This window comes from Diadema setosum, chromosome 18, assembly GCF_964275005.1.
Source record: "Diadema setosum chromosome 18, eeDiaSeto1, whole genome shotgun sequence".
Classification (NCBI taxonomy): domain Eukaryota; kingdom Metazoa; phylum Echinodermata; class Echinoidea; order Diadematoida; family Diadematidae; genus Diadema; species Diadema setosum.
In genome coordinates this window covers 5897268-5920399 of record NC_092702.1, presented here as the reverse complement: position 1 = coordinate 5920399, position 23132 = coordinate 5897268, and the positions used below count along the sequence as shown (strand labels likewise).

General features: G+C 38.6%; 2 protein-coding genes across 2 annotated transcripts; one reads left to right on the top strand and one right to left on the bottom strand.

Annotated features, from left to right (window-relative positions):
* Positions 1 to 3126: 3126 nt before the first annotated feature.
* On the bottom strand, positions 3127 to 7719 carry LOC140242110 (C-signal-like). Its single transcript, XM_072321873.1, has 4 exons — positions 7555 to 7719; positions 5513 to 5689; positions 4232 to 4409; positions 3127 to 3424 (listed from the first exon to the last, which is right to left on the bottom strand). Exons 1-4 carry the CDS (start codon positions 7717 to 7719, stop codon positions 3138 to 3140), a joined length of 807 nt encoding a protein of 268 aa, XP_072177974.1. The 3' UTR covers positions 3127 to 3137.
* Positions 7720 to 7978: 259 nt separating this feature from the next.
* On the top strand, positions 7979 to 22712 carry LOC140241862 (uncharacterized). Its single transcript, XM_072321615.1, has 11 exons — positions 7979 to 8084; positions 11790 to 12004; positions 13594 to 13687; positions 14628 to 15599; positions 16375 to 16581; positions 17264 to 17349; positions 18667 to 18821; positions 19306 to 19379; positions 19940 to 20171; positions 21267 to 21369; positions 22222 to 22712. The coding sequence occupies exons 2-11, from the start codon at positions 11832 to 11834 to the stop codon at positions 22421 to 22423; spliced, it is 2298 nt and encodes a 765-aa protein (XP_072177716.1). The 5' UTR covers positions 7979 to 8084; positions 11790 to 11831; the 3' UTR covers positions 22424 to 22712.
* The last annotated feature ends 420 nt before the right edge of the window (positions 22713 to 23132 follow it).

Sequence of the window (23132 nt, the reverse complement as noted above, 5' to 3'; positions counted from 1 at the left end):
TTATTTTCTTAGTATTGTTTTTCATACATGACATTACATACTAGTAGTCTTCTCATCAAGCAGTTTCTGCACTGAAACTCTAAAACTTCATAACTTTTGATGAATTGTCCGATTTTCCTCAGACTTCACTGACGTGTTCTAACGATGTTGCTGCATTCACTCAATCCAGTTAACAATACTTAGTATTTGGATTTCCTTCACCTTTAATATTGATTCAGGAAGAGGTACTAGTACAATGTAGAAAAGACAAATACCACACACATTCCATTACAAGACACTTTGTTGGTAGTCGATACCCTGCATTTCATTAGGACATACATGATTTTGACATTGGAAATGGAAGAAACATCACCATGGCAACACATTCATAACAACAACAAAAAAACACCCTTACATTATAAATTGTTTTGTAAAGGAAGCGTGATGAATTTGCACAGAATAAGTATGGCTGATACTGGGAGTCAATTGATGGCTACTGGTAAACCAGCCTTTGGAGAGAATACATAAATCAGTGGCGGATCCAGGAATCCCGCAAAGGGGAGGCGCCTTTGTAAAATTAAAGGGGGGTGCACACATCCCCCCCCCCCCCATTTTTTCATTTTATTTCTTTTGTTTTAACCAAAAATAAAGAGGGGGCGTGTGCGTGGTGCGCCCCCCTCTGGATCTGCCACTGTAAATACCACTATCATGACAAAATAGCTATCAACCAATCTTTCAAAAATAAAGTACGTACCACTACTGTATATCACACATATATACAAGATGTGTGTATATAATATATAAGATACTCCTTATATTAAATTGCAGAAAAATATCTGTTCCATTACTTTCTTTTTATGTGTTCTCTTGGTTCTAATACAATAAGCAATACTTTGCCTTGATGGATTGTGAGGTAGATACATATAAGAATATTCTCACATTGTATTAACAGTGACTGGCTCACAAGAATGCAAAGTAGAGAATTACCATATGTTTGGAATACACATACATGTAGTTGATTAGTAGTATACATCAATTGTTCATCCATCCCATCACATTTCTACACGTAGATGTTTTGGATGAATCGTAACCTACTATCACTAGTAAGATTTGTTTCATAACTGATTACTATCTGCAGGATATGATAATTCTTTGAAGATGAAACATGTAGAAGGTCCATTTTATATAAAACAATGGACAAGGGACCTGATACTCATTTAAATTAAACATGGACATTGGTCAGTTGTATAACCTCTCTTGGATTTATTTCTCTTTTTTTACATATAATTGGCATCTTTTCTTTTCATGGAATTTCTTCTTTTTTTTGGGGGGGGGGGGGTGGGGACGTACTGGACAGTTCCAATTGCTAAATGTCAAACTGTACATGTCAGTGTTGACCAAAACAGTCATGAAGTGCTTCTTGAATAGGTCTAATAAAAGCAATGCCCCCCCCCCCCCCCCCCCGGGGGGGGGGGGGGGGGGGGGGGGATACCATGAAGTGGGTGGGCTGACCCAGCTCAGATAAAATTGAAGAATACCCGAAACAAATTGTGAGCAGCTTTTTTACTGATCTCTATGTGAATGCTCACGATCTCAACTGGAGTTGACCTTTGTATACCAATGAGCATAAGCTTTGATGCACATATTCACTGACTGGTGCTATTTGTGGGTTTTTAATGTACCCCAGTGGGCAGCGAATGAATCCGTACTCCCATGAATACCAACACTAGAGGGTTATTAATACTGAATATTCAGAAGCCTCTTAAACAAAATATTCTGAATATTCAAATTCTCATTTCACTAATACCTGTCGTATGATAAATCCTCATGAAATCAATACTGTAAACCTGTTGAGGTGGGCTGATTTTGCTACAATACGCATTTCCCATAGACACCTGCCCGAGTATACTCAGGACGACTCCTCAATGGGTTAACAGCATATTCACACACAACTTTGATAGCCTCAACAAGATACGTACTTGGGCCAGTGTTTCAGCTCTCTTCTACTGCACAAGTACAACATGTACAAGTATATACCCCTATACCCCGATGTCAAATAGAAATTGTCCTTCAACAACATACATTTTTGCTCAATAAGTTATCTCCTTTGAACAGATAAAGTCATTTCATCCCAGCCAAAGTATGTTGAATTAGTGTAATACATACATGATAAGACAAAGTAAAGGTCTGAATTCTGAAACTACAATCATTACCCTGTTACTTACATTTACAAGTATCACATAAAATGTAGAGTTAATGTCTATGACAAGAAAAAGGCTGACCATATCAAATATAATTCTCCCTACTTAAGGTCCCATCCAGCACACTTTCACTGTCAAAAACAACTGAAGTAAGTGAAAGAAATATCATATCATCAGGGCGAGACTTCTATCATGCATTATCGACCTTATTGCAATTTGCACGCAGAAGCAGACACAGGGCATGCTTTCTTCTGTATATGAAGCAGGTCACCAATGATACGAGTGTGGGCATAATCTGCCCCATGTACTCTCCAATGTCCATTGCTCATCTTATAGTAATGATCTCCAGCATGACCACAGGCAGAGGATAGGCACTATTACTTCGGTCACTACTGACGAATCATTTAGTTTAATACATTACACTCAGATGAAGAAAAAAAAAAAGAGCAATACTTGAAATGAACCTTCTCAATGAATAGTTAACTGTGGGTGGCTGTATGCAAAATTAGGGACTTTTTTGTTGTATGGGCAAGGACGTCATTCTCATTCTCCAGCGGTGCCAAATGTTACTTGTACGTCCACCCAGTTGGAAAATGTTTTAATTTTTAGACTTCACGACTTCATGGCTTCACCCCCTAGTTGGCCTGATTTCAAATCCGATGATATGTCATCATCCTAGAAACAAGGAGACCATCAAATCCTTCATGGAAGCATTCTCGATTCTGATACCAAACATGCGAGGGAACCTGGAATATGGACAGTTTCTTCACATGATTTCATCCCATCACAGTTCACTATGCAGACTTTCACATCGAAAAGTCTCTATTGCTCTGTATTCTATGACTAGCACATCTACTGCCTGTATGTTCTGTTTCATTCTTTTATTTTAATATGAATATATATTCATGAAACTTGGTGCCCCAAAGATTCAGCTGATTGGGCACATGAAAATTCAGCTCAGAATGGAATTTCCAATCCAGCAAAATCAAAGAACTTTCCAGAATCTTCTACCGACACATTCTCCACCACCTCCATCATCTTCTTCACGGAGTACTCTGCACTGAAGAGCTTCCCCTCCGGAACATTCCTGTGGTAAGGCCGGGAGAGTTCTGTGTCCACCGTTCCTGGATGCAGGCTGATGCAGATCACCTTCTTCCGTCCCCGCGAGAACTCCACGCTCAGGTTCTTGGTGGCACTGTTGAGGGCGCTCTTTGACATGCGATAGCTGTACCATCCGCCAAGCTCTTAATGTGTGGAAGAGAAATGCAAAGGGGTGTGAAGACTATATTATCATATTGAGTATTTGTGCAAAAAATAATGTCATGTTCAAACAAAATAAAACTCACTTAAATACCATGACTATGGAAATTACACACTCATAATCATGTACATCTAGCGCAACTATAAAACATATGTCCATCACATATTACATACAAGACTTAAGTCCTTTGAAATCTGGACCTTGTAGAATTCTCATACTTTTATATATCACTATATATCATATCAACTGGAACTGAAGCATATACAGTTTGTACCAAGAATATGTAAAGTGAAAGGCCATGGCAGACAGAATTGTGCAAAATCACAAATTGTAACACATGTTGGTTGTGATATTTACAAATGTGTATGCATATAAGTTTGATTGTGCCACATCTTTTCCTTGATCTAATCTTTTATCCTCTCCCTGTAAGGAAACAAAATTGAACAAATGCATACTTTGCATTTATAAAACCATAAATATCATAAATTGTACATGTCTGCCGATGGACCTCAGTCAAAGCTAGGGAGTGTATGTCATTTTGGGAAAGTTTTGTATTTTTCTGCTAGGACTGTTTCAAATCTCATGCAATGATCTTCAGGAAAAACACCAGACAAGACAATAACAGTGTGTAATGTCAGAGTTGTAACTCTTGCAGAAAAATTCCCATTCAGAATTGTCTTTTGCTTTTAAGCAAATATGTAATGTCATCTCCTCTAATGTTGCTACCTTGTTTCCTCTAAAATCATCATGACAACAACAACAACGACAAAAATGATAATAATTAACTCACTGTTGTCAGTAATTGAACCCACTCTGGCCGACATGTTCACAAGAACCGCAGAGTGAGGTTTTCCACCATCGGCCGCCGCCTTTCCAAACTCGCCTCCTCCTTTGGTGAGGAACTCCCCAAAGTGCTTCGCCATCAGAAGAGGACCAATGGTATTTGTAGCAAAGGTTGACATCAGGGCCTGATGTACAAGAGAAGATCACATATACATGCAAACAGTAGGGCCTACTAACCGCCTCAAAACTTATTACCACAACTTTAAAAACAACAACGATAGCAATAAACAAAAACATTTATGTTTCATTGCAGCGTGACCACTCTGATACCTCCCATCTTAAGAATTACTTCAGCTTATAACAAACAAATTTAAAACTTTCTGACACTAGATTCCATAATAAACATCTTGCGGTCCTTCGCACACAGTTTACCACAAACAAAAACCAAAACAAACAAGATTATTAAAAACTTTTAAACAAAAGTATATCTAATTTGCACTGCCTGAGCAGAAGCAAAGGATGACAGATATATTATTCTCATAATGATACAATCTTTTTGAAATAATGTCCATTAGTTTTACATCTGAAGCATTAATACAATAGATACACAATCCCTAAAAAGACACATACACAGTTGGATAGATAGACAAACTGACACACAGATAGATAGACAGACAGATAGATAGATAGAAAGATACATGTAGATAGATAGATAGATAGATAGATAGATAGATAGATAGATAGATAGATAGATACATGTAGATAGATAGATAGATAGATAGACAGACAGACAGACAGATAGATAGATAGATAGATAGATAGATAGATAGATAGAAAGATACATGTAGATGGATAGATAGATAGATAGACAGATACATGTAGATGGATAGATAGATAGATAGACAGATAGATAGATAGAAAGATAGATAGATAGATAGATAGATAGATAGATAGATAGATAGATAGATAGATAGATATATTTAGTAAAGATTGAAATGGATTGATAAGTAATATTGACAGGCAGGTACATGTACATAGGTCAAAAGCTAGCAACTGGTAGAAAGATAGATGGATAAATAGATGTACATACTGATAGATCAATTAATTGGTAGAAAGATATATTGCTTGATAGTGGTGGTGGTAGTGGTGGGATTGTTGTTGTTTGTTGTTGTTGTTTTCCCATGTATTCTCATACATCAACAACTGTGACATCATCAGCCCCCCCTTGACCTGCTGCTGCAAAAACAAAACAAAACAAAAACAAAGAAAGAAAACAAACAAAAGATACCTCTTGTGAGACAGCTTTTAGACTTGTCTCCCCTCTCCCAGATGGGTGCAGTATACCGGCACAGTTGATGAGAAGGTCCAGTCCTCCCGTTGATGCAGGGTTGCCATGGAGAAGCTGTTTGACAGCAGAGGACACGTCTTTTATCTGATCCTCATTTGCCACATCCAATTGGAGAATCTGCAAAACAGCAACAAAACAGTCAAATATGTGATTCATAACAAGTTGAGGTCAAAAGGGTTTTAAGTGTGAAAGGATACTGCTGGTGGGTAAATGCACTTTTTTTAACGCATACCATGTGATGTTGAACTAAGTGTGTATTGCACTGGTGTGAACAGAGAATATGATCTATATTGTAATTGGAACATTTAAATGTCAGTTAAACTCAATAGGAAAGATTCTCACACATAACAAAAAAAAAAATATATGACCAGACATTTGTTTCCTTAGTCAAAAAAAAAAAATAATAAAAAAAAAAAATATATATATATACATATATCCTTGAATGTGGATGAGGAATTGTTGTGATAAAAGTCAGTGCCCACATTCTGAGAAACACAGTACATGTAGTAGGCATACTGTAGTAGTACGTCCCATCCATGGTCACAAGTGCCATAGCTGAAAAATTTCAGCCTTGGGTCAGATCTAGCCCCAGAGCACTGTAACCAGTGGATGTGTTGGTTATAGGTCAGATCCATCTCAACAAGAAAGGCTTTCCTGGCTTGAGGTGACATGCATGCAAGCACAATTATATAATGGAATGATTAATTATGTTCATGAAAAAATGCCCAGACGTCATATTACACCCATGTACATTTTCCAAAGAGCTCATCGGTCCTTCCAAAATGACCCTGGCGTGGGGGTCAGATATACAACAAGAATGGAGCCAACACGTAACATGATTTTGCCTTTTATTGACTTCAGTTGTAATCAGATCCTTAATTGCCCAAATCTTAATCTTGACGGAATATCTGTACATCTGTATATATTTGACGGAAGTATGCTGATGCAGTACCACGAACACCATTCATGGTTTACAAGCTCAATTATTGCTACTGTATCATAGAATTATTACACTATGGTAGACTGCTCAAACAAACAGTTACCACTCTTCATCATTCAAGTTCCCTTCAGCAGACACGATTGATCATCACATCTCAAGATAGTACTTGCAGACTTTCCAGAGTACGATTCACCTGTATTTTAATTATAGTTCTTTCCATAAGCCATATACTGTATACGCCATATATTTCGCGAGTGTAAATTTTCGCGAATTGGGAATTGCCGACGATTTTGCGAGTGGTTAAATTCGCGACCGTGGAGTCCTGTACTGAACGAAGAAATGTATACGCGTACGTCAAATTCACATCGAGAATAGAGTTGATATTTTCGCGTGTCTTTAATTTCGGGAATAGTACCCGGCTCGTGAAATTCGCGAAAATAAAAACCTCGCGAAATATTCGGCGTATACAGTATACTATGATATAAGGCCTAGATCTGGACATCTCGCCCCAAGCTATATGCAGCAATGGCACATCCACTCAGACTCAGCTAGCATGGCATGTGCATGGACAACACAGCTTGCCCAGGATTTGTTGGGTCCAGAATACTGCGAAAAGCGTGATTCCACAATTCCCCCACTTTTAATCACACATGTACAGTTTTGATGATATCACACGTCTAATTTTTAATAGCATGCACAGCTATCTTACCTCGTCACACCCACTATTAGTCAATGACTTCACTGCAACAACTTATGCAGTTCTACTCATCATACAACTTTGTGAACCAGCTCAGCAGGGAGAGGTTGACTTGAGATGCATGCCATGATAAAAGAAGGCAAATACGTACTACCGACAGCTTCACGACGGTGCTGCGCTAGAATGACACAACAGGGCAGGGTTAAAAACAATAACTAGATCTAATTGTTAAATTTGCTTGGTCTCCATAACTTAAATCTAAAAGCACATCGTGACTGCTAGAAACGGCTATGACATACTACATGTGACCTCGACGAGCAGAGTGAACATAGGCCCTAGGCATACCTCTAAATTTTGTGGGTTCTCCTTCCTCAGTTGTTGCAGCTCTGTCGCTTCCTCTGGACGTCTACATGTAGCAATTATTTTGAGAGATGAACGAGTGTCCAACAAATGCTTACAAAATTGCAGTCCTATGCCTCTGCTAGCACCTTGAATGAGAGCATTTGCCATTATCTGAAGCTGTGAGTATGGTGACTGTTTACGCTGAAGAATGTTCGCTCCTCTTTTTTGTTTTCTTACAGTATTAAAGCACTGTACTGGCAGATAACTACTAGCCGAGCCAAGAATGCTACAATTTAGCGTCTGCTACAGCGCTAGCGTTATGCAATGTCAAGGCTTCAATAGGAGCCTTCGTTATGAAAGGCTGTCAGCTGGTCATCATAATTGACCAATCACAGAGATTGTAAGACCGGCGCTCTATTCGAAATGAGAAACACAAACCGGAATTGTCAATAATATTTCTCTGTTATGGCTCAACTCCTCTCTCGCTTTCCGAGGCTATTGTCACTAAATATTCAAAGAACACTTCATAAATTGTAAGTATATCTTGCGTCTGTATTTCATCCATATGAACGTCTTTGATTGTTGGATGTTAAATAACCTAAGTGCATTTTTCTCAGATTCGTGTCAAGATTAAACGTCACTGCATAACGCAGTCCCAGATATTGATTTTTGTGTAGAGGTGTTGCCGTTCCGTGAGTTGCAGTGCAACGTGCGCTGTGTGCTGTGGTAGCAGTGCAGTGGTGAGTGGACATCGTTGTTGCAACAGCAGCAGTGAGTCGAGCCCGTGCCTGTAACCCCAGTGGCGTAGGCTGTAGTGTATGTATAGTAATTCGTCTGTCCTGAGGAGGGTTTTTTTTAATCATTTTTTGACTTTTGAAGACAGACTTTCATGTCTTCTTGGAATCTTGCTTTGTTTGTATAGAAACTACAAATATAAATTACAATGCTTCTTCTTTATACCGTGTTTACGTTATGGTTTTTACCGGTATGAATGATATGTATTTTTAGTCTTTTTGCTTTGGTGTAAAGTTATTGTTATGTTAACTAGTATTATTATCTGAGTATTATTATTATTATTTTACGGCTCTCCTCGCCTCGCTCCTGAGTTAACCAGTTAACATGAGGGATCTGTGGTGATGCGTAATTCCTAAAGATAGACCAGACTACTCATGCAGATGCGTCACGTCGCGTAGTTGACCGAAAGATCGGTCTGTATCTGTCCGTCGGGGAATGTTCCACAGAGACTGCGTCTGGCTTCACGGATCCCCTCCGTATACAGACCGAAGTCAATGATCCCAGCTCCTGTGTGGAGCAACGCGCACTGATCAAACGTTACGATAAACCAAATTTCAGACTGCTTTTTTACATTCGAACAAGTTTGACATGAAGTGACACATTATGCAGCAATATTTGGGGTTAATTTCTCACATTGTGCAATCGAAATACTCACAGTAACTCGGTTATAATGCAGAAATTTTATCCATATCGCAACATCGCCGTTCGCTAGCAGTAAGTCGCCATTTTGAATCTGTAAACCAATCATATATGCGAGGTACGTGTTAAGTGAAAAAAACCAGTAGAAACTACCTCACATGTGATTGGCTAATAGATTCATACTGTATGTTTCTGCTGTTTGAACGTGACGACGCGACGGGCTGGTTGATGTGTGTTTTACGTTGAAAATTCTACCGAAATGTTGGATTATTCATTAATCTGGTGAGTGTACTTGATACTTGATACTTGATACTGTAATCCCTCTCGCAGCTCCAAGAAGCTATACTGGGATGAAACTACACATGTGTGCCATTGGGAGGTGCCATGGTGATGATCTCTATTCACAATAAAAGTGTGCACTGTGCGAGTAAAATCTGAATGCATCCTCCTTTTAAAGGATGAGTGATCCAGAAGAAGGCTGCAAGGTTGTAATACATGGGAGAGCAGCTTCTCTGAATATACCTTGACTATTCTTGAATAGTTGATATAACTATACAAGCTTAAATTTGCCGACCTAGGGCCGTGAATTAGACGCAATCGAGAAGGGTGAGGTACCTCACCCAATTTTCCATAGAGACAGTGGTTAAGAATATCCACACAGCAATGGGTACTGGTACCTTCCGTCTGTCTACGGAGGACAGCGTCAATGGCAAAATATAAAAGAGTCCTCTGGACAGACGGATCTTTCTGTCTAGTCGCGTAGTACTTGGCACTAGACGTAGTAGTCTGTGCGCTGCGGAACATACACTGTATTATTAATCCGTGACGACAAACAAACCAATCTTTTGGTCAAGGTATATTGCTACTGTAAGGCAGTACATGTACCATATACAGCCACACGCATACTGTACGCATGTGGCAATTTTGTGTTAGTGTTACACCTATTACATGTAATGGATAGAAATTATACTAGAAACAGCCACATGTGAGTGACTACTGCGACCGGCCCAGCTAGAATGTATCTTTAAATTTAGTTTAGCTGCATACAATATGCCATGCATCAACACGTAATGTGATGTAAATTTTCTACGATGCAAATGACAATTTTTTTTCTTACATTCTGCAGTTTTGTAGACAGCTTTATCTTCTATAAATGGTTTCATATTGAATTGACTCTCATCGATGCTCATTGTCCTTTCTCTTGGACTCTGGCATTTTCTTTGGTCTTGTCACAAACGTTCATCTGTTTTGAAATAAAACTGCAAGTTTTCTACCTCCTAACCAAGCAAAAGGCCTCAGGATTTGGTGCATTCGGATTCCATAATCGACGACCAGCATGCAGCCAGCCAACCAGCCCACTGCGAGGGCGCAGCAGTCGGTGGCGCACTGGTAGCCGAAGTCTAGATCAGTAGATGCCACATTACCACATAGCATTTTTATTGAACCTTAATAGAATGAAAAGTCTCCCAATCACTTGTAACTTTGCTGTTGATTTTAGATTCATCTCCTGAAACAAACATGAAAATAGAAGGCAAAAGACATTGTGGGAACATAAAGTTGTCTAGAACCTTGGCCTGATACAAATGAGGTTATACACTCTTGTATACACTGCCTACTAACTAAACTACATGTACAGAGTAGTTCTAGACATACTTTGGTGCTCTTGCAGTTTCATATCCAAGCATACAATGTACATTTATATTTCAATCTCCACTTGGCCAAAATGTGTCAACATTGCACACACAAAAAAAGGATCTCCAATATGATTAATAAGCAAATGATGAGTTAGATAGAAATTTGGTCTGTCTGGAGGAGTTTTATAGCTTTTTTCTTAAACTATTACAGCCCTCCTCCCGAGATGCACAGTGAAGCCAGACATAGTCTCCACAGAACATATCGTAGATGACAAGATCTTTCAGTGAAATGATTATGAGTCAAATCACCTCAGTAAAGATGAATGATTCTGAGCAGCAAACCACGTCAGATTTCAATTTTCATGTTGATTTTGCTCTTTGGCTTTTGCGTTTGAGTCTTGACGTCCCTCAGCTCACTAGATGGTATTTGTAGATCTACTGTTCTCGAGAATAGAGCAGGTCAATTATCTCAGTAATTTGTGTACTTGAATAACTGAAATATTACTGAATTGCGCATTTACCAAGATACCATACATGTAGTTCTACATGTATACATGTATTTCATCTCATTCATTTAAGGTTGCCTTCATTACCTCCGCCAAGGGAGGAGGTTATGTTTTCATTACCATTTGTTTGTTTGTCTCTGTGCAAAATAACTCAAAAAGTTGCAAACGAATTTGGATGAAACTTGCAGGAAAGGTTGAGAATGACACAAGGAACAGATGGTTAAAATTTTGGCAGTAATTCGGAATCTTTTATGGATTTTATGAAGGATTTTTGATATTTTAGCAGATAGGGTCAGTGAAGTTGACCCTATCTTGGGAATTCAAGCTACATATTTTTGAGGTTTTCATACGTGCACTAAAGTGCGTGCTCCACTGCGAGGTGCACGGCGCAGCTAAAGGTTGATGACGTAACAAAAGCCTTTGATATTTGGGAATTTGGATGATTTTTAGCATGCAGTAAGTATGGGTGGAAGTCACTAATCTCTGGAAGAATGGGATTATTGGTGGAAATTAGTCTGCTTGGCGGAGGTCTGCACTCTCAGAGTGCTAAAATGTATCCGTAATTCATGTGCCTCTTTTGTGCATTCTTTCTTTTTTTTTTTGCATCTCCAAAGGCTTTTGTTTAATTAATGTGTGTTCTATATTTGTTTACTCTTAATTCTAGACAAGTTCCATTGGCCTCTTCATAGGTGAGTGCGCAGTCAACATGGCATTCAATGGCCATGGACGCCCTGTCAAGACCTATGGTCGCAACAAGAAAAAGATGACACAAGACAACTGGATATCGCCTCACCTGTTCGGCGTGCGCAAGATGTCAAACGTCTTCAGTTCCCCTGAAAATGAGTCAGCGCATGCCTTGTCAGCAGATGCCTCAATAGAGTAAGTACCTATTTTGCTTTAAAGGACAAATTCACCTTCATAAACATAAGGATTGAGAGAATGCAGCAATATTAGAAGAACACATCAGTGAAAATTTGAGGAAAATTGGACAATCGATGCAAAAGTTATGAATTTTTAACATTTTTGTGTTGGAGCCGCTGGATGAGGAGACTACTACAGCTTGTGATGTCATATGCGTACAACATAAAGAAAATGTAAAGAAAATTCAACATCTTTTCACTTTTTTCGCATAATAAAAGAGTACTTGACTTGCCTCTTTCCAAAGGCAGGGGGAATAATATTACCCATAACATACATTGTATGTCAGTAATGGGTCAAGGGAATGTGTATTTTTTTCCAAAAGATGAAATTTTGTGAAATTCTCTTTATATTTTCCTTATATTGTTGTACGCATGTGACATCATACGCTGCAGTTAGTCTTCTCATCCAGCAGTGACTGCACAAAAACTTCAAAAATTCATAACTTTTGAACGGATTGTCCAATTTTCCTCAAACTTTCAATGATGTGTTCTACTAATTATGCTACATTCTCTCAATCCTTATGTTTATGAAGGTGAACTTGTCCTTTAATTGATAATGAGAATGCCCAGGTACCGGTATGTGATTTTCTTGTGTCTTTAACCCAAATAATATAGGTCAGCTTGAGTGAGAAGGTATTGTGATTAGATGTTGACTATCGGTTCAGGCTGTATGTCCATCCATCTGTATAATTCAGATCTTGATCATGGAATTTGCATGTCTGAAAAAAAAAACCACCAAAAAAACCGAAGTTTCATTTTCATTTGAGTCAGCCAGTTTTTTGTGTGTATTTGTTTGTATGAAAAGACATTATGAAATAGATATTTTAGCAAATTTGCATATATGGTCAAAGGTTACTGAATTCATCTATTAAAAGTGCCACTGCTCTTGTAGAAAAGTGTCATTTTGTGCAATTGCAGAGACAGTGTAATTTATAAATGCATGTGACAGTGTGTTCATCAACAAGCAACAAATGTAAAGGGACAAACTTGCGTGTTTGAAGTTATTACATGTATATCAAGCTTTTGCCAAATATTTCACTTTTCATTCGTTGGCTAGGAATAAGAAAGTTAGTAACTGTAATAGCACTTTAATAGTAAGTAACAACATCTGGTAAACACTTTAAGTCAATGAATGTTCTAATCTAGAAATAAAAGTGAAAGGTCAAATTGCAAGGTCAAATATTGATGACAACTGGTTTTAAATATTCAGTGATTGTATGATATCTTTTTAAGCTAGTGGAAGATGTACAAAATGCAGTAAAGAGAATGTGACTAGTAGGTTGGCACATTCTGCCATGGTCAATGAACTTCATTTTTGGAAGCTTTTTATGTTCTGGTTTATATCAAATACCTCTGACTCTCTAATAAAGGGCTGTTTGCACAGTATTGCAGTTGAAATTATGGTGGTTTGATTATGCTTTGTATAGTGTCTGTATTCATGAAAAAAAAAAAAGAAGATATCCAATAGTCAAGCAAGTGTGCGTGCTTTGGTCCAATTTTAATCTGCAATATTGCTAACTTTTTCCTGACATGATTCGTTTTTCACAGGGTACTAGAGAAAGAGAACATCATCCCTCCAGTTGAGGGAGATGGCAAAAAACCAAGGAGGAAGGCTGCAAGGAAAGCCAAAGCCGCTCTTGAGGTAACTGACAAATGTGACTGCCCAGCTCAAAACCCACCAAAAGTTGCCAATTTGGGGTTCTCTGTAATGGACCGAAGAATGTCATCCAGGTTGACCTACTAGAATAGTGTTAAGTTTGCCTTACCTGGGACAGTAATCTAATCTCTACCTTCTATCAAAATTTGGTGGCTTAAACCCAAAATTGAGACATTACAGTTTTCTGGATCATATGTTTTCAGACAGGCGCTTCTTTCACTGGGAAGTACAATTTGTAGAACATGTTTTCATTGATACTTCTGCACAACACACCTGTGATGAGTCTGAGTGACCTTAATCTTTATATCCTCTTTTCTCCCTTTTCTATGAAACTTTACCTTCGAAACTCTCTCTTATTTCAGTCAATGTTTTAATGGATTAGGATGTTCCAATTTCAACAAGTTATATAACTTATAAAATGATCTATATCTAGATCATTTTAAAAGTTTGAACTTACTCTTTTAAACTAAGTGGAAATGTATTTTATATTTCTCAACTCTGGCTTGTGTCAATTCACCTGACATCAATGACAGTAACAATTCCTCCTATTAAAGTACATTTTGAATTTCTCTCTCACAGTCTCGTGGCATCCATAAGATTTCAAACTTATTTTTCAGCAACCACCTGTTTTAGAGGTGGAAATGTCAGTGTTCCTTTGATTTATGATCACAAAGAATTGACCAAGACATACAAGAAATTATGAGCATTTACAATTTTTGAAAACTTTGAAACAACATTACTATGCTATTGCTTGTCTGCTTTTCATGAAAGTCATATATTGTCATTGCTTCTGTTTCATTACTTTTACACAAATATGACTTCAGGAAATATATCATTACGGGCCCAGAAAAAATGAAAATGAAACTGAAAAGACCTTACCCATTTTGCCAGTATCTAAATATTGATTTCATTTTTCTTTGTGTAGGATCTTGTCAATTCAGAGGGAGACAATGACAAGAAGAGGAAGAAAGAGCCCAAAAAGGGCCGGCGCTTCACCAAACTCAGTCGAAAGTACAAGAAAGTTGAGGAAGGTGATACAGAAGTTGATGACGACATCATAGTGGTCGGTATTCAACAACCACAAAGAAAAGGGGGAAGACTCGCCTCAGAACCATCCGATCTGTCATTTGACGTGATATATGATATAACCAAAAAGAAGAAGGCGTCAAGTAGCTCTGCAGATGATGATAGCGTTATCAGTCCAATCTTGCTGCACAGAGACGAGCGCGAGAAAGGAAGGGTTGCCATGGAGACCAGCACACCTTGTGGTGCCGAGGAGCACAGTATTGGCCGGAGAGTGGAGACAAAGGGTCACGTTACCAGGAGACGGATGAAGGGAGGGGATCCCTCCTCACCGGACGGTCACGGAAGGCAGCACAGGAAGCAACGACGTGTGCTCGCGAGCAACATCCTCAGCTTCGACGAGGATGAGTTATTGGCGGGAGAACCACAGAGGTTGCCAAGCAGGATTAGCGACGTGTCTGATGCAGCCAGGCGTCTGTCTGCCATCGATCTCTCAGACATTGCCATCGACAGAGACAAAAGCAGGACTCAACCGTGCCATGTGAGACTTCATAAATTGTCTCAGGACTCTCTCATGGAATCAGCCAATGCAACAATTGATCTATTCTCAGAGGATGAAGAAGGTAGTATAGGTGACAACAGTTGTCTTCTCTCTTGCAAAGAGCGGCAAAGATTACACTCCGGTGTGGGACAGCAGTCATCCTTTGCTGATGTGTCATCGTCTGAAAAACAGTCCAGTAGAATATCAAAGTCTTCCGGTGGTAGAAAGCCATTGCGGCAACAGAGAGACAGGAACACGAGTCAGAATGAATTGTTATTCAACACTCCCGCCAATAACAAGACCATCAGTCGGCTTGCCTTGGACAGTTTTAAGGTAATACTCCCTGTCACACACATTTCAAAAGTGTAGAAGAAAATATGAAATTCAAGTGCTGTACAAACTTCACATCTTTTACAATCAAGTTTGAAGTTCAGTTCTCCCATGGTTTAGATAAAACAATACAGCAGACACAAAGTATTCAATGCATTTACCTTGCATCTATTTAGAAAATATGTCTCATGTGAAAGCAACAATTATGACATCACTTGTCAATATCCACCATAGTAGTTTTATTGCTCAAGCACAATTGAAGAATAATGTAATTTGAACCAGTTTGCATGGACTCATGTCACTATGTAGTCATGACTTCCATGTAATATGATCTGACTTCCAAGATTCCTGCATAATTTGTGACAAAGGCATGGAAACCTGTCTAGACTGTACCACTGACAACTTCTGGTAAGCCAGGAAATACTGGTTCCACCACAGTTCAGAATAGAACCAGGTCACTTGCTTGAGGCTTGAGAGAGCTGTAAAAACAAAAGCAGACAAATAAATATGATTACAGACCAACTGAAGTACAAATCAGAGAGAGCAATGCAATAATTAAATGGCATAGACAATTATGTATACGACAACAAAGTACATGTATAGCAGTTCATGAATTTGAATAAAAGTAAGCAGTTATGATAAATCCTCCAAGTGAATCAACAACGACTTGGGTGCCCATTCATGTTGAACAAACCACCACCCCATCAAACTCATTCAACAAATCTACAGCCTTTATTACAACAATGGTGACAGTATTTTTCCCCCTGACATGTGGTAGGTTGCACTGACGCCAACCAGAGGCAAGAGGACCGGACGACTGCTGCCCCCGAGGCAGAAGGTGCTGGCCCAGTGTGGTCAGGAGGACATCACAGACTTCTCCTCCTGTATCCCGCCAACCATGATGACAAAGTGCATCAAGATAGGGGAGGGTGTCTACGGGGAGGTCTTCCGCAGCAAGCACAAATGCTCCTCAGTAGCACTCAAGGTAAGATCATCTCTTGAAAGTGTCCAGATGAACATTATGTTTTGTATTCAAATGATCTTTCTTAGAATCTCAGATCAAGGGGAATATTCTCAGATGCAGAAGTGTTGATTTAGTAGTTTGCACATTTTTTTTTCCTTGTAAAGTACTACCCTGCCACCTTTCAATACTGATTACTGTAAAACATGATAAATTTGGCGGCATGAAATTTTCACGAGTTGCCTCTAGCATTCAATGCATATGGTGTAGACAGAATTTTCAAGTGCATTTTAATTTTGCAAATCGCGAAATTCGTGAAATTAAGATGCATTGCGAACATTCATTGTTTTACAATATTTTTGACATCCATGTTGACAATAACTTAGCCAATGCAGTGAACGTACATCCTATTTTCATCCCAGTCTGTTTTGGGGTCCTCACATGTAAATTAGGGAATATCTGAGCAGAGAAAATATTATCAGATTTGATTGGACTGTTTTCTTTCTTTTAACAAGTTGAGTCCATTTTATAAACTTGCTTTCTTGTATCTTTGTAATGCATTTTGTACTTCTTCTCTTTTTTAAGCCAATCTCTTTTTTTAGCCAATCAGATGTTACCTTTGTTAAATATCGATTAGACTGGAGTTATACCTTTGTGGTAGTCAACTGACAGTGTGACACTGAGGTGATATACATCCTTCTTGCAGGTCATTCCAATTGAAGGGGACTTCCCTGTGAATGAGGAGAGTCAGAAAACATTTGAGGAAATTCTCCCAGAAATTGTCATTTCCAGGTAAGATGAGAGTGAGTCATGAGTAGAGTCAACAATTATGTTACCAATTCAATTCTTCAGGACAGTTTGGTAGGTGTTTGTTTCTTTCTTTCTTTCTTTCTTTCTTTCTTTCTTTATTAAATTTTAAAATGAGTAAGTAAGTAAATGTATATGCTTGTTTGTAAGGCAAACTTGTTCTTTGCCTCAGATTAAAGTTTTGATCATTGAAATCAAAGTAATTAGGGCACTGAATAATGTTGGGTGGCAGATTAACACACAATTCTTTGTTGGAGTGGGTTTTTTCTTTTCTTTTATTTTCTCGCTAGTCTGTTCTTTTGAAAGGAGATTTATTTCCAGAGAGAAGGTCCTGACAGTACGTGTAGGCACTACATAAAAAATGTTTATTGTTTGTTGATAAGAAACAAATCAGGAACATTTGGTTTTAAATTGTCAAACAACCTCATCAGGAATGGAAAATGATGGTAACTTTTGGCATTGAATATTAAAGGGTGTGTACAGTTCTGGTCGAGGTGAGGATTTAGCTTTTAAAGTTTTGTGAGATATTCAGAAACCACTCTATGAGATGTCACAGAGCATGCAATTCTAAAGGGTATCAAAAGTTTATTTGAAGAAAATCGGTTTTGAAATGGCTGAGATATCCAAAAACAAGGTGAAACAAAGAGATCCTAATAAAGTTGTGGCCTGTCGCCTTTTATTATTATCACTTTTTTGGATATCTCAGCCATTTCAAAATCAATTTTCATCAAATAAACGTTGAATCCTTCTTAAAATTACATGCTCTTTCAAATTTCATAAGAGGTTTCTCATTATCTCACTTAGAAATGTTCAAAACACGAATCCCTTACCTCAACCAGTACTGTACAGTCCCTTTAACCCGGTAAGGACGGGCTAACTTAACCCGCTAAGGACGGGCTAATTTTGCTATGACGCACATTTCTCATAGACACTTGCCCAAGTACACTCGGGACTCATCTCCAACAGGCTAAATTCTTTCTTTTTGGCCAATGCTCCTTTTCTGTCTTCATTTCTAAGTTGTCAGTATGTTATGATAGGGTGGCATGAGAAATCCCATTCTGTTGGTTCCATAATTATTAGATTCAGGCCGGGGGGGGGGGGGGGGGGGGGGTTCTGTGTTCATGTTGATGGTTATGTTCTCATTGTTCTTCCCATTCACTGTGCTTTATCACCACTCTGTCTCTTGAGTTAAATTTTATGTCACATTCTTGACAGTTGCTGTCATTGAGGACCAACTCATTACACATTTTCAATACTCTCTGTTCACCCTAACCTACTGTGTTGATATCCATACTCTCGTAGGGAACTGAGTAAGCTTAGAGATGGGGACCACAACAGGAGCTCAAATTTCATCCAGGTGAACCGTGTGGCCTGTGTCCGAGGCTCCTACCCAAAGAAGTTGCTGGATGAGTGGGACAAGTTTGACCGCAAGAAGACGTCCGAGAATGACCGGCCTGGTATGGGATCCTTCTGAGTATTTGTGAAACTCTGCTTTGTCTAGTAATATTCATGTGGATGGACTGTATGCCATTGTAGCCTAAATCTGTCCTGCAGCAGCAATAATTTTCTCATAATCAGCTAATAATTTTGGTAACCACATTGTTTGTTCATATAGATTACAAAATTGGTGTGTCCTCACAATATAGGATTCTGTCTATTTTCTCATTGTACATCATTCAATAAACACTGAAGTTGTCAGGATAATGTCTTTACTTCTAGTAATTTGAATTCATTTGCTACAGTTGCATAATGATAGGACTATAACCATTGATGTTAAATCCTGCTGCATGATATGACAAGCAAGAAACATGGATTTTCATTTTTCAAAGTCTCTATCGATGCATATTTTTATTCACCCATTCCATTTTGGTAACATTGTTTGATTCATCCTCTTAGAAATATACATGTACAGTGGACATTGTCCTGTTTTTATTCTCACAGATATATTTCCTAGTGACCAGCTCTTCATCATATTTGAGTTTGCTGACGGAGGAAAGGATCTGGAAGGCTTTGAGGTAAATTGATCAGAACAAAGTTATGTTTTCCAAGTAAGATTAGTGTACTTGTCATTAAACATGCATACCAGTATCATCTTTTGTGCTGTAAGAATAGCAGGGTGTGGCCTGAACACATGCACCTCCCATAATAAATAAAGAGGAAACCAAAAAAAGTATTGAAATATGTCTTGAAATATTTTGGGTTTGCTGAATTGTGCATCATGCATTTGATTAGGTGACACACAATTCAAGCCCTGCCAAAAAGAGGATATTTCATCCAAAATTTCCAAACAAATTGTTTTAAAATTAATGTATGCTTCCTACACTCAGTTCACTATTTAATGGTATATGTTGCATACTGGTACCTTCTTGGGTTTTTTTTTTCTGCTAGAAAATGTAACATAAAATGGAATTGAAAGAGATGTATGGGATGATTACGTTTGACTTTATGTAGCTGTTGTGTACCATTATGCTCACAAACAAAATAAGATATTGGCTGAATCATTGCAGATGCATTTCTATTCCTTCTTGTTCTGCTGATGAAATACATTCTAATATGTTTCTGCTTCGGCCCACAGTTTGAAAATGTACATCAGGCGATCAGTGTCCTGCAGCAGGTGACCGGGGCCCTGGCAGTGGCCGAGCGGGAGCTGGACTTCGAGCACCGGGACCTCCACTGGGGCAACGTGCTGGTCAAGGGCACCAAGGAGGACCAGGTGTGGCTGACCGTTGGTGACCGGGACGTGTCTGTGGACTCACACGGTCTTCATGTCAGCATCATAGACTTCACCTTGTCCAGACTGCAGAAGGGTAAGGGATAAAAGATGATGTTGACATAGCACAAAAACCACATTGTCTAAATGATGGGCTTAGCCCTTTTAAAGGGATGGTATAGGTACAGTTGAGATGGGGTTTGGGGTTTCCAACGTTTTTTGATGATTTTTTTTTAAGATGATGCTAAACCTCTCTCGAAATATGAAAGATCCTATAATTCTAAGAGGAATTCAGAGTTTATCTGATAAAATTGGTTTTGAAATGGCTAAGATATAAAAACATAAAGCAATCCCAATAAAAGGTGGGACCCACCTTTTATTGGGATTGCTTTGTTTTACTTTGTTTTTGGATGCCTCACCCATTTTGAAACTGATTTTCATAAAATAAACTTTGAATTCTGCTGAGAATTGGAGACTTCTTAACATTTCATAAAGTGGTTTCTAGATATCTCATAAAAAGTTAAATGCTAAATTCTCACCTCAACCACTACTATGCCATCCCGTTCATGCTCCTCTCCTTGACAAAATAACAATATCAACCATTTCTTAAAACTCCCTCCCCCCCCCCCAAAAAAAAAAAGGTTAAACATGAGGTATAAAAATGTGCTAGGATATAATGTACCATTTCTTAGCCTCCTCCCGTAACTATACCCAACCCGCCCCCCCCCCCCTCCACCCACAGAACAGAAATTAATGTCTATCCTTTTCCTACCATCCCCATCTTATCATCATCACAGAAGGGGGTGGAAAAACCCTTTCAAATAGCCCTTCCCAACCCCATTCCTCCCCACCCGATCCCCATACACATCTTACACCCCTACATACCCCATGCATTACAATAGCAGCAAATGCACAGACACGTCAGGTCACTACCCAGCCATTTCATCATTCCTAGTCTGTTGTTATATAACAGCATTAAGATATTGTTCTGTCTGTATTGTGAAAGTCACATGATATTGGCCTGTCCAATCTCAACGTACAATCTGTACAAATTTTCCAGCATTCTCTTCCTTTCTACTAGTATTCTCTTTCATGACGTGTGCTGGCTGTGTCATTCTACATCAAAGCATACACATGTAGCTTACACATAGTCTCTCTCTCTCTTTCTCATCGCCTTTCGTAAACCCTGCAGATGACTGCACTGTGTACTGTGACCTGGCAGAAGATCCAACGCTCTTCACCGGCGAGGGCGACAAACAGTTTGACGTTTATCGCGCCATGCAAGAGCACAACAAGTAAGAAGCTCTGATTACCAGCTGTCATTGTCATAAATCCATACTAATAACAATTTTATTCTATGGGAAGAGAGGGTACCCAAATGCGACTTTGAGTCAAGTAAAAACACAAAATATAATGGAATGGTGAATGTATCGGTATTGGTCAGACATCAAGAAAACAATGACCATGTGAATGTTGTTCATTCATCTAATATGTACTTCAAGATCAGTGTAGAGATATCTCGGTGAGTTGTCTTGGTGAGATGACAATTACATTGCGTTCAATATTCCCCTCATTTCTTTTTATTCTCCTTATGAATGAGTACCACTACAATTCATGAAAGACCACACTATGATTGCTATTGATTGATTTGATAGAAGATATTAGCCAGGAATATGCCAGCAAATGTTAGCCAGTAACAAAGCAGCAATTCTGTAGTTCATGCTGATGAGATCAAATTTAAGTCATGCTTTAACTCTTCTTTGAATTCAAATATAATACCAGTATCACTCATGCTATTTGAATTGGCCTCCACTGATTTTTTTTTCCATGATCCTCATGAAAATGTTCATGTCGGTAGAATCCTTTAGGTATCATATATTAAGGCATGATATTCTGTAGATTTAAATCTGATTTCTGATTTTATTTTTCTTCTAAAGTGTGTACACATTTTGCTATTTCCATATGTTAAAATCACCTGAAAATTTCAATTTCTGATGTTTTCAGACAACCTCAATATCATCCCTGATATTGTCCTAGGACAATCCTGCACCAGAATAATGAGAAAACAATAAGTAGATGATATATGTGTGGTTGACATTGGTTGATGTTTTATTGCTCTTCTCTTTGCAACCATCCATCGCCAATAGCAACCAATGGGAGGCCTTCAACCCGAAGACCAACGTCCTCTGGATCGAGTACCTCCTGCACAAGCTGATCTGGGAGAAGAAGTACCCCTCGGACCGCGCCCAGAGGAAAGTCCTGGGCCAGTTGAAGAGCCTCTGCAGAGAGCTTGGGCAGTTCTCGAGTGCCGAGGATGTGATGCTAAACAGCGAGTTGCTCAGACTGTAATTAGAGAAATCATGGTTGGCTGCCTACCAGACGTCTCTACACCTTTTCCTCAGCTGTCTGTAGACATCTGAACATTACAGTGTGTTCCAGTCACTGCAGTTTGACATCACTATGCCCTGGTCATAGTGGAATTGGGATAGTGTCATTTTTGCCTTGTCATATTATTCAAAATGCCATTCATATTATAGTAATTTCATTTTTTTTTTTAATCCTAAATATATATTACACTTTGCAACTATGAGGATTTCATCTTTATGTGTCTCATAACAGAAGGTATAGTATTGGTTGAGATGGGGATTCAGCTTATAACTTTCTGTGAGATGATTAGAAACCTTTAATATGAAATATTGATAGGCATACAATTTTAAGTGGAATTCAAAGTGTATGTGATGGAAATCGGTTTTGAAATGGCTGAGGTATTGAAAAACAAAGTAAAACAGAGTGATCCTAATGAAAGGTGGATCCCACCTTTTATTAGGATCACTTTGTTTTTTGATATCCCAGCAATTTCTAAACCAGGTTTCATCATATAAAATTTGAATTCCTCTTAGAATTATTATCTCATTATCTCACAAGAAAGTTGGAAACTTAAAGCCCCATCTCAACCAAAACTATACCATCCCTTTAATTTCATTTGTCAATGTTCTGAAAGCAAGCTTCAACCTTTAGAGTTGATAACTCAGTTTGGCAAGTAACGCTGTCAAATGGA

Bases quoted from the DNA above. Each gene is read 5' to 3' on its own strand.
- LOC140242110 (XM_072321873.1), bottom strand. From the start codon at position 7,719: ATGGCAAATGCTCTCATTCAAGGTGCTAGCAGAGGCATAGGACTGCAA. The intron at 4,410-5,512 runs GTATCTTTTGTT...CTTGTACATCAG, and splicing joins TAAAAGCTGTCTCACAAGAG to GCCCTGATGTCAACCTTTGC. The intron at 3,425-4,231 runs GTGAGTTAATTA...CCACACATTAAG, and splicing joins GGGTTCAATTACTGACAACA to AGCTTGGCGGATGGTACAGC.
- LOC140241862 (XM_072321615.1), top strand. From the start codon at position 11,832: ATGGCATTCAATGGCCATGGACGCCCTGTCAAGACCTATGGTCGCAAC. The intron at 13,688-14,627 runs GTAACTGACAAA...TTCTTTGTGTAG, and splicing joins AAGCCAAAGCCGCTCTTGAG to GATCTTGTCAATTCAGAGGG. The intron at 20,172-21,266 runs GTAAGGGATAAA...TAAACCCTGCAG, and splicing joins CTTGTCCAGACTGCAGAAGG to ATGACTGCACTGTGTACTGT.